This window comes from Echinops telfairi, unplaced genomic scaffold (genome assembly GCF_000313985.2).
Source record: "Echinops telfairi isolate 266 unplaced genomic scaffold, ASM31398v2 ScPeMD7_10;HRSCAF=50, whole genome shotgun sequence".
In the NCBI taxonomy this organism is placed as follows: Eukaryota; Metazoa; Chordata; class Mammalia; order Afrosoricida; family Tenrecidae; genus Echinops; species Echinops telfairi.
Genome location: NW_022103907.1, coordinates 516,352 through 528,820, shown reverse-complemented (window position 1 = coordinate 528,820; position 12,469 = coordinate 516,352). Strand labels below are relative to the sequence as shown.

At 39.3% G+C, this 12,469-nt stretch overlaps 1 protein-coding gene across 1 annotated transcript in view; it reads right to left on the bottom strand.

The window, feature by feature from the left end:
• BABAM2 (BRISC and BRCA1 A complex member 2) overlaps positions 1 to 12,469 on the bottom strand; it is a 528,405-nt gene that overhangs the window by 320,449 nt on the left and 195,487 nt on the right. The window contains exon 7 of the mRNA XM_004711139.2: positions 9,590 to 9,664. Within this exon, the coding sequence (XP_004711196.1) occupies positions 9,590 to 9,664 (75 nt within the window). The remainder of the gene's footprint in view (positions 1 to 9,589; positions 9,665 to 12,469) is intronic.

Genomic DNA, 12,469 nt, shown 5'->3' with positions numbered 1-12,469 from the left:
GGTGGGCTGCATGAGGCCCACAGGCCATAGTTTGAGGACGCCTGACATAGCTATACCCGTATTTTCCCCCTAACATACTTTCTATGCAAATGACTTCCCTAACTCACGAGGAAAGCCCAGCCTTCACACTTCATTTTCTGAGCAAGTCCACCCCAGCCTGTGTACGATCCATAAAGGTTAGAGCAGGGTCCTCAAACTACAGCCCGCGGACCACATGCGGCCCGCCAAGGACATTTATCTGGCCCGCTGGGTGTTTTTGCCCCATTTGCTTTTCTACTTCAAAATAAGATATGTGCAGTATGCATAGGTATTTGTTCATAGTTTTTTTTAAAACTATAGTCCAGCTCTCCAATGGGTCTGAGGGACAGTGAACTGGTCCCGTTTAAAAAGTCTGAGGACCCTTGGTTTAGATTATATTATTATTATACAAAATCATTCGATATTTTTTCCATTCTAACCTCAAAGAAACCTACTTATGGATAAAATGGGTATACTTGGTAATATAAACTATGAGTTGATGACAGTTTTCATCTCCATATAATGAAATTTCTGCTGTCTCCCTTCACCCATGTTTCTATTGTTACCACCACCACCACCCTCAGGGGTTGGGGTTGGGGTTTATAGTCATCATTGCTATCAGTTCCCCATTTCTCCCCTCCTCCCCACCCCAACCATCTCCCTGCTCTCATTGTATAGCTACTCCAATCATTGTTCCTGAAGGGTTTATCTGTCCTGGATTCCATGTGTTGAGAGTTTTTATCTGTACCAATGTACATACTCCGGTCTAGCCGGATTTGGAAGGTAGAACTGGGGTCATGATAGTGCAGGGGAGGAAGCATTAGAGAATTAGAGGAATGTTGTGTGTTTCACTGGTGCTACACTGCACCCTGGCTAGCTCATCCCTTCCTTGTGACCCTTCTGGGAGGTTATGTCCAATTGTCTACAGATGGGCTTTGGGTCTCCACTCCAACCCCCCTCATTCGCATCGATGTGATTTCTTGTTGTGGGTCTTCTGATGCCAGTGTGTCATTCTTGTTGCTTAGCTTTCATGGCACAAACTAAAGATCCACAAAGACATTGGAGCTGCACTGTAGGCATTTCCTCTACAAGAGGAAACCACTTCACAATACTTTGGGTGAGGAAAAAAATTCAAATTCTGTCAAATAAGTTCCACCTTTCTCCTATCCTTATGACATCTTACAAAACTGTTGTATTAACTAAACTTCAGACATTACTTGAACTTCACAAGTTCTTCTACTAATGTCCTCATTCAATTTCAGAATCTAATTCAGACTATCACACTATAAATAGCAAAATTGTAATTTTTTCATGTATGTTCTAGAATAGATCACTTTAACAGCAAGCAAGGTTTTGGCAAAGAACAAGCTGGCAAAGAGGTATACTAGGAGCCTGCTAGGGCTATTAAAAAGGAAACCAGGTTAATGTAAAATACAGCTCTACCCAGACTAAAATGGAATACATAATGCTAGTTAATAAAGCAGCGGGGGAGAAAAAAACCTTCATGAACTCAAAATATTTATAAAACAATATACTTCATCACAGTTTAATAGCCTAAAGCAAAACTGTATAAATGATTCTCTATAGTACTCTTATGGTGAGTTAAAACATTATGCAGGACAAAGCAGTAAAGAGATCAGGGGGAAAAATCTGGCTATTTTAATTTAAAAACATACAAACAAACGAAAAACAGTTGCTATATAAACCAGAGACAAAGAGATATCTGGTTAGGGTAGGCAAAAAAAATAAATAACATCAATTATTGGGATTTGAAAGTTGTGTAGATTGTGGATACTGACAGGTACAAAAAAGAAGCTGGGGAGAAATCAGTGAATAAATGCTGAGAAAATGAAAGTGGGGGAACATAATGATAGCATGCAGGCAATTTCTGTAGATTGTGTGATCGAGGAAGGGTCTTTGGGAAAACCACTCAAACTGAGACAACGATGGAAGAAAATCAACCAGTCATGTGACGAACACAGGAAAAGTATTTCAGTGAACAACAGTGGACTATTTTTGAGAAACCTAACGATAGCCAATTGGTGAAAGCAGAGTGCCAAAAGGAAGTAGAGATTAGAGTAAGAGGCAGTAGTAGGTCATGTGCAGCAATGAATTTGAACCAGGGCAATGAATTTGAATTTTTCCCCCTAAATGAGATGAGAGCCCATTAAAGGGTACTAAACAGAAAAGACAAGGAATCTGATTTTTAAAAATCATCCTAGTTATTATTCAAGTAGGAAGTGAGTGGAAGCAGTTAAGAAATAACTGCACTGTACACGCAAATGTTCAGAATAGTCAAAAAATGCAAACAACTCAAATGTCTATCAACCGATAAATGAATTAGAACTTACTTCCTCAGAATGGAATGTTATTCAGTGATAAGCAGGAAGGCACTTTTGATTTATTACTTATCAATCTAACAAATAGCTAAAAGTGAAGTAAGTGTGTATGTAATTATGTAGTCATTCCCTATGATATTATCTGATATGATCAGCCAATCAGGTGTGAGGGCATTAGGTCAAAATGCAATATCATAGCTCTGATCACAGCTCTGATCTGGTGTAAGGGGAGGCTCCCTGGGGTATGGCCTGCATCAACTTTTATCTGACAAGAGATAAAAGGGCAGTAAAGTGAGCAGAGGAGGGGTGTGACTACCAACAAGAAAAGAAATTGAGTGCATCCTTTGAGCCTAAGGTCCCTATGTTGAGAGTCTCGGAGGCCCAGGAAAAGACTATGTCCAGGCACATGGAAATCTTCAAAGGACACTAGCCCACACAGGTTGAAAGGAGGCAAGGCTCTTCCCCCATAGCTGACACAGAAAGGATGCCTCCCACTAACTACTAGCTGGCACTGAATTTGGAGCTATACTTCCTACAATGCAAGCGAATGAAAGTCTACTTGCTAAAGTGACCCACTGGTGGTTATTTCTGTTAACAGCAGGACTAGATAACTAAATGTTTACTGAGATAGAGTATAATAAATATTTATACATTTTCTGAGATACGTTATAAAAAACATTTTCTAAAATAAGAGAATTGAATTTGCTTATCAATGGAGAATGCAACATGTAATAATAGTATCAATGCAGAATGATGAAGCTTTTAAAATATAATTCCTGAATATGTTTGAATGAGACACAGGTTAAATGAAGAAATGGAAAACAAAAAATGTTCAGCCATCCAGGCAGAAAAAGCAAGCCAACTGCTGTAGGTAAAACCTGGCAGCTTCAACTTCTTTCTAAAACAAGACTAAGTATCACTAGACAGTAGACAGTAGAGTAACATCTACCGAGTTCTTAGGGAAAGAGAACATGACCCAAGATTCACCCAGCACTAAAAATAAGAACTCGGGGAACATGGTATCCATAAGAACGTATATGGAGAGAGAGAAAAAGGTGTTTAACAACAAAACCCAGCCAAATGAGAAGACAATAAAAATGCATACTATAGAAAGGGAGAAGCTATGGTCAAAGTAACCCTGCTGGCATTTGAAATACCAGTGACAGGGCTCCCAGCATCACAGCCACACACAAACCACAGGACAACAAACTGACAGACAAGTGGACGCGTGTTAAGCAGAGCTGCCATACTAAGAACAGACAACGAAGGATGGTTTCGCTCCCCACTTCAGAGAAAGAAGCTGCTGAAAACCTTATTTTGAAGCATTTTCAAATACTGAAAGCCTGAATAAAAGAAGAAGACCATTGTTTGAGATATTGCCAGCAGACAGGCCTCACAGGTCCGTGGGCACTAGAGAGGTGACTGAAGAGAAGATGGCTTTGTGGAGGGGAGTCCACCAGGATGAAGCGAGGCAAGTAAAACCTGTGGGGTGGAAACTTCAGAATCTTCGTTTGCCAATGGACACAACTCCAGGTAAAGAAAAACAGCTGCAAAACCTTCCACTGAGCAGAACTTGGAACGTACAAAGTATGAATTTAGGAAAATTGAAACGGGTCAAAACCAAAATGGAACACATAAAGATCAAAATTCTATGCGCTAATGAGTTAAAATGGATGGGCATTGGCCATTTTGAATCAGAAAATCATATGATTTACTCTGCTGGGAATAAGACAATAAAGAGAAATGGCGAGGCATTCAGATCTTGCTAAATCCATCATACAGTATAATGCTATCTGTGATCAGATTACATCTATCCGCCTTCAAAGAGATCCAATCAATACAACTATTATTCAACTCTATGAACCAACCACAAAAGCTAGTTATAAAAACAGTGAAGGATTCTACCAATGATTTCTGTTAAAAATTTACCAAACACGCAATCAAGATGCATTGATAGATATTGGTGATTGGAATGCAAAAGTTGGAAACGAAGAGGAAGGAACAGTAGTTGGAAAGCATGAACTTCATGACAGAAATAAGGCTAGAGATCACATAATAAAATTCTGTGAAACTAAAACCTTGTTCATAGCAAACATCTTTCCTCACCAACACAAAAGGCAACTTCACACATGGACTTCTCCAGATGAAATCCACAGAAATCAAATTGTCTACATCTGTGGAGAAGCTCATTATCAGCAGCTAACACCAGACCAGGGAGACTGTGGTACAGACCATCAATTGCTCATATGTAAGTCGAGGATGAAGAAAATTAAAACAAGTCCAGGAGAGCCAAAACACAACCTTGAGTCTATCTTAATTGAATTTTGAGAGTGTCTCAAGAACAGATGTGACGCACCGAACACTGATGACAGAAAAACTGATGGGCTGTGGAAGGACGTCAAGACCATTATTCATGAAGAGGTCATTATTCATAAAGGTCATTAAAAAGACAGGAAAGGAAGAAAAGATCAAAGCGGATGTCAGAAGAGACTCTGAAACTTGCTCTTAATCATAGAGTAGCTGAAGCAAATGGAAGAAAGGATGAAGTCAAGGAGTTCACGAGAAAATTTCAAAGGCCAGCTCAAGAAGAAAAAGCCAAATTGTATAATGAATGTACAAGGACCTAGAATTAGAAAACCAAAAGGGCATTTATAGAGGTCTAAATACAAGCATGTACACATGTAAATATATTTATATATAATGACAGGGAAATAGATCTATGTACATATATTTACAGGTTTAGTATTAAGGTAGCAAATAGACATTGGGCCTCTACTCAAGTACTCCCTCAATGCAAGAACGCTTTGTTCTTTTAACCTGGCATTCCATGATGCTCACCTTCTCGACATGATCAATCGCTAAAGACAAAGCAGGTGCACAAGCAAATGTGCTGAAGAAAGCTGATGGTGTCCAGCTATCAAAAGATATAACATCTGGGGTCTTAAAGGCTTGATGATAAACAAGTGGCCATCTAGCTGAGAAGCAACAAAGCTCACATGGAAGAAGCACACCAGCCTGTGTGATCAAGAGGTGTCGACAGGACCAGGTATCAAGCATCAAAGCCCAGAACAAAAAATCATATCATTGTGAATGAGGGGGCGTGTAGAGTGGAAACCCAAAACTCATGTGTAGGCAATTAGACATCCCCTTACAGAAGGGTCACAGGGAGGAGATGAGCCAGTCAGGGTGCAGTATAGCACCGATAAAACATACAACTTTCCTCTAGTTCTTGAATGCTTTCTCAATATCATGACCCCACCCAATGCTACCTTACAAATCTGGCTAGACCAGAGCATGTACACGAGTAAGATAAGAGCTGGAAACACAGGGAATCCAAGACAGATAAACCCCTCAGTAGCCATACCAGGTGAGGATGGGGAAGGTGGGGGAACTAGGGGGAATCAATCACAATGATCTATATTTAACCCCCTCCGAGGGGGGTGGACAACAGAAAAGTGGGTGAAGGGAGACATCGGTCAGTGTAAGACATGAAAATTTTTTTTATAAATTATCAAGGGTTCATGAAGGAGGGTGGGTGGAAGAGGGAGGAGGAAAAAAATGAGCTGATACCAAGGGATCAAGTAGAAAGAAAAGGTTTTAAGAATGATGATGGCAACCAATATACAAATGTGCTTGACACAAAGGCTGGATGGATGGATGAATTTGATCAGAGTTGTACAAGCTCCCAATAAAATGATTTTTTAAAAAGAAAACCAAAAGGGACGAACATGCTCAGGATACCTGAAGCTAAAAGAACTCAAGAAAAAATTCTAAGCTTGAATTACAATTCTGCAAGATTCTATAGGGAAAATATTGAATGGTGCAGGGAGTATCAAGAGAAGAGGGAAAGAATACACAGAGTCACTATACAAAAAAGAACTAGTCAACAGTCCATCATTTCAGAAAATAGAATATTGAGCAAGAACCAATGGTGCTGAAGGAAGAAGTTCATACTACCCTAAATGCATTAGCCTAAAACAAAGCTCCAGGAATTGACGGAATACCCATTGGAATGTTTCAGGAAGCTGAAAGAGCACTGAAAGTACTCACTCGTCTATGCCAGAAAATTTGGAGACAGCTAGCTGACCAACTGCATGGAAAAAACCCATATTTATGCCTATTACAAAGAAAGGTGACCCAACAGAGTGTTCAAACTATCGAACATTATCATTGATATCAAACAGAAGTAAAATTACTGAAGATCATCCAACAATGGTGTCAACAGCACATTGACACGGAGCTGCCGAAGTTCAGGCCAGATTCAGAAGAGGACATGGAACAAGGATATCACTGCTAATTCAGATGGATCTTGGGTCAAAGCAGAAAATACCAGGAAGATGTTTACTTGTGTTTCATTGACTTTGCAAAGGTATTTGACTTTATGGAACACAATAAACTTTGGATAACATTGAGAAAAATGGGAATTCCAGAACACTTCATTATGCTCATACGGAATTTGTACATGGATCAAGAGGCAATTGTGCAAAAAGAACAAAGAGTATTGAATGGTTTAAAATCAGGAAAGATGTGTGCCAGGGTTGTATCTTTCACCATACTTGTGCAATCTATATGCTAAGCAAATCATCAGAGAAGCAGGATTATATGAAGAAGAGTTTGGCAATAGGATTGGAGAAAGGCTTTTTAACACCTGCGATATGCCGATGACACAACTTTGCTTGCTGAAAGTGAGGAGGGCTTGAAGCACTTGCTGATAAAGATCAAGGATTGTAGCCTTCTGTATGGATTACAACTCAATGTAAGCAAGATCAAAATCCTTACAACTGGACCAATAGGTAGCATCACGATCAATGAAGAAAAGACTGAAGCTGTCAATGATTTTGTCCTGCTTTGATCCACAATCGATGTTCCTGGAAGCAGCAGGCAGGAGATCAAAAGGCATGTTGCACTAAGTAAATCTGCTGCAGAAGAGCTCTTTTGAGTATTGAAGAGCAAGCATGTTACTTTCAGGACAAAGGTGTGCCTGACCCAAGCCATGGTATTCTCCATTGCATCAGATGCATGTGAAAGTTAAGACATTGAACAAGGAAGACCAGAGAAGAATAGATGCACTTGAATTGTGGTGTTGGAGAATACTGAAAGTACCATGGACTGCTAAAAGGGCAAACTCATCTGCATTGGAAGAAGTATGGCCAGAGTGCTCCTTAGAAGCAAAGATGGAGGATTTTGTTTTACATATTTGGGACATATTGTCAGGGGACAATATTGCCAGGAGTCTTTGGAGAAAGACATTATGTCTGGTAAAGTGGAGAGGTGTTAAAAGAAAGGAAAGTCAAGCCCTTGATAGGGTGGACCGACACGGTGGCTGCATCAATACGCTCAGGCTTAGGGACAACGGTGAGGACGGCGCAGGGCGTGCACCGTTCCCTTCGGCTGGGTACGGGGTCGCTATGGGTCAGAGCCTGCTCAATGGCACCAAACCACGACATGATAAAGAGGGTGGTGATTTATATTAAAATCCCTGAGATACAGACCTAAAACCAAACAAATGTAGAATTTTTGCATATAATATTAATATTATAAATCTTAAGTTAAAAATCTCAATGTGAGGTTTTGAAGCAGAGTCCATCGTCTCTAAAATCAACACTTTAAATGAAATGAAACCAAAAGAGATAGTAGGGGTGTGTGTGTGTGTAAAACCTTTTAATATTTTCCAGAGTTAACCTTGAGGAGGGGGAAATCTCTCATTGAGTAAATAAATAACACCTTCATGTATAATACTAATCTTATTAAAATTATAGTGTTAATTCTTCGTTTATTGAGGCAATCTTCCCCTATATCGGCAGACCTGTAAAACCTTGAATACAAGTTATCTATTTCCAAAATACAATGGTGAAACAGACGCAGTATAGACATTTACCATCAAAAAGGGAAAAAATAGAAGGCAAAAAAGAGTCCCAGGTCCAAACCTAGTCCAAATCCCAGCAGACTAATTTCATTAGATAGTAAGGCCTCACGTTTGATTATAATCTTAAGGCTTACTGTTCAGAGGTTGCTCCCCACACTTTCTCGGACCCTAACCATGACCTAGTCACTTGGGTTCCACCGCTTGTCTACAAAACATGTGCCCACAGTAGATGCTTCCCAGGGCACGCTTCGTCTACATCTGTTTCTTCCTGCTCTCTCTTTCTCTTCTTCTCTTCTTTCCTCCCTTCCTTTAAATACCACATACGAGGTTAAGTAGATTGTGGCTCCCTTTGGGCAATCCAAGTCTGCAGGTGTAGAGGTCAGCTACTGATACAATGAAAAAAAAAGGTATGCTCTAGAGTAGGGGTAGGCAAACTTTTGAGATGGAAAAGTCAATCCTGGCCCTCACAACAATTTTTCAAAATTATTTAAGAGCCGTAAATATATTTTTACAAAGAAGGAAAAGTTATAAGTAATATTATAAATGAAATGATGATCGTGTTTTAATTTTCAATTTTACTTCAGAGGCAAACACGGCTTTGTAAGCCGCAGTTTGCAGACCCTGCTCTAGAGTGTAGCGTGGCTAACATAAAATCCTACTTAAAGAAAGAATGGATATTACCAATTTCCATGCATCTTTCAACTCAATACAATTATGAAATAAGTATGTTTTCCGAGGTTTAATTTACTTATGCTAATTTTATCTTACAAAGAAAGTTCACTTCTAAATGACTCTCAAGTGTATGATTTTAGGAATACTATATATCATGAAAAACAATGATGAAGCCGTGATGCACCTTATTACATGGATGAATCTGGCGGACAGTACGTTGAGTGACTAGGTCAATCGCTAAAGGATATTTCTTTAAAATCAAGAAATGGTTTTCATACAAAAAGGAACACTTTGGTGGTTACCAGAGATGGAAGGAGAAGCAATAGGAAATCAGGTGTTACTAAGGTAAAGGGAAATATAATGTCCTTACTACAAGAGCCAACTGAGAAAAAACAGGGAGGGGAAATAGGGCAAGCCACTAGGAGGTTTGCTAAGTTGTTTAAGATGTTGAGTGCAAAAATAATGATCTGATATGTAAATGTCTAATTAATTCACAATTTAAAAGGAAAACAAAGTATTATTTTAACTTTTTAGATAACAAAATAACTGAATATATCTTCATGTAATAAATATTTTAAAAAGAATGTATCATCTGATAAAAATACTAGCCAACCAATTCTTACAAATATTCGGGATTACATTATGAATTCAAATGCTCATTTATATTATCATAATGATCATCATGTACTTTTACCTTGAGAAGGTATGTGGGAATGTTGGTGAAATCCACTGGCAACTTCAGAAGAAACCGAGCTGAAAACTCACCAGTCTGCAGAAAGAAAGGTATAATAACAAAATTAAAATGAAAAATCAATGTGCAGTGGCAATGATAGCCCAGGACACAAGTTCAACCTGTTCAGGATGCATCTTCCACATGAGTGTCCTAACAATACCAGACAAGAAGATTGGAGAAGCTCAGGGAAAAAAAATGATTAGTTACTAAAAAGCATAATTTGAATTTTTTAAAATCTGCATTTTAAATGTACAATAAAATTATAATGCAATAATAGTAACATTTGGTTCTTACGTGTATATTAAGAATACATAACTGGATGATGATAAAAAACATTCACACAAGGGAGGTGAACGCGCTCCTTTGATTCAGTTGACTTAAGCATTCAGACCACTTCACTAATATTTATACCCACCAGCGTGATGATGCCTATAGCCACCCTTCACCGTGTGTCTCGAGGCACACATGGAGGTCAACCTGTACCCACGTCATGGGACCCGTCTGCACGTCCTCCAAGTCATACTCTAATCTCTCGAGAGTTTGCTGGCATCATCACGCCAACTAATAACTTTCAGTAATATCCACCATGAACTAGCCTCCACAGCAGCAGAGAAGTGCAAAAGCTGGCAATTTAATACATTTAATTAAGCTGTGTATGTAAGCTTCTATTTTTCAAAAGAGAAAGGTTATATATATAATATGTATATGTTACACCCACACATATATAATATCCTCACTTAATTTTTATGATGAATGGATAAGAGAATCGCTTTTTTTGTTTGTTTGGGTTTGGGAGGTTTTTCGGTCACAATCGAAAGGAGGGGTTTCCCAACGAGCCCTTGTAGAGACCTCGGCCATCCAAGGACATGTAAATGCCAACAAAGATGAGTGGTGCAGTTTAGGATTTTGTTTTGTTTTGCTTTGTTTTGTTTTGAAAGCAGATTTATTGGCATATAGTCCTCAGTTTGGGCTCTTGACATATTGGGCTCCACTATGGCATTCTGTTTAAACAGAGAATTTCATGGCTCCTCTAGAACCACTCTACAGAGTGAATTTCTACCCCTTTTATATTTTGACTGTTAAAGAGTTCCCGGTATCTTCACTGTCTTGTCTTCCATTTAAAAAAAAAAGGATAAAAATTAGCCATGCAAATTATCTAAAGCAGGCGGCCTCACACTACGGCCACATGCGGCCCACCGAGGACATTTAGCTGGCCCGCCAGATGTTTTTGCCCCGTTTTGTTTTTTACTTCAAAATAAGATGTGCAGTGTGCATAGGAATTTGTTCACAGTTTTTTTTTTTAAAACTATAGTCTGGCCCTCCAACGTGTCTGAGGGACAGTGAACTGGCCCCCTGTTTAAAAAGTTTGAGGACCCCTGATCTAAAGCATAATTTTAAATACAGCAAGCTTTTAAAAGCATTTTTATCGGATGGGTGAATGCAAACAAACATGCATGTACACTTCTCACAGATGAATGGACAGCAATCACCTTCCTTTTACTCAAACATCCTCGTAACTGGCTTCAAGGGCCTAGCCTTAAATTTAGAACTCTGACTTAAAGCTTTGAAAATCCTGACAGAAATATCAACCTTGAACTCAGAAGATAACAAGGATAACTAATAGTGTTTTTTGTTGTTTTACGGTTTACAACATCTTTAAACTTACATAACTCTCTGGCTAAGAACAGAGCACCTCTTTACCACAAGTCCAAGCCTGGACAGCAAAGACGGAAATAAGAGAATCCAGTAGACATCTAGGATTAAAGCTGAAGCAGGCCATCCACTGAAGGTCACAGAAACCACTGGGCCTCGGGCAGCCTCAGGCAATGCCAGTGTTTACAGCCCAGCTTACTTAAGATTGCTGTGGCCAGTTGCTGAGCCCCCTACATTTCACTGTTACACTGGGTCACCATGAGTACTCAGGATGGAACCCCAGTATGTGCAGGCTGCTCAAAATCTAACCCTTGAGGGAATAATTTCATTAAAAAAGGAATAATTAAAAGTTTTTAAGTCTTCTTTGACTCCTCGTCCTTAAGGGTCCATCTTATTTTTCCGTTCTACTTTAAAATAATCTCCTAGAAGGAATTAGTCTGTATTTGAAGTCCATATTTCCTCTTTAATTATTCTCTCCCTAACCTCCCCAGTCCACTGGTGATCTTCTCATTGTTAAATCCAAGTCCAATGTCATTTCTCGGCCTCACCTATCAGCAGCATTTGGCAGAGCTGACGTAACATTCTACACTTGATCTCTACACTCCCACTTTCTTTAGTTCTTCTTTGCCCCACTGGCCTTCTTCTCTCAGTTCTCCCCCATCCTAAACCCTCTTTTCTATCAGGCCCAGGGGAGCCCATCTCTAGGTCCATGACATATATCACTTATATGAAGATAACTCCCACATTTAAGTCTCTATCCCTGACCTTTTCCTAATTCAAGTTTCATTTAGCCAACTACCAAAACCACATTCCTGCTTTTTGTACTCTTTCTTCAGTATTTAATCCTCATTTCAGTAAATGACCTTGGTTCTCTGTTTCTCATACCTCAAAACCTGAGGCTCATCCTTAACTCTTATCTCTTCGCCACACATTCTTTCACAGGGTCAGCAAAAGCTACTGATGGCTTTCAAAAGATATCCTGAGGTCAAACACTTCTTGTTCCCTCCTAGCCACTACCTTGGTTTGAGCTGCCATTATCTTCAGTCTAGATTATTACAATCGCCTCCTAACTACTTCAGCCCTTGTTCACCTGTAGTTTATTTTCGTCAATCCCTTCAACCATCAGATGGTGATATTCCTTTGCCTGAAAACCTCAAATAAAAAGGAACTAATTCCTTTACAGAAAAT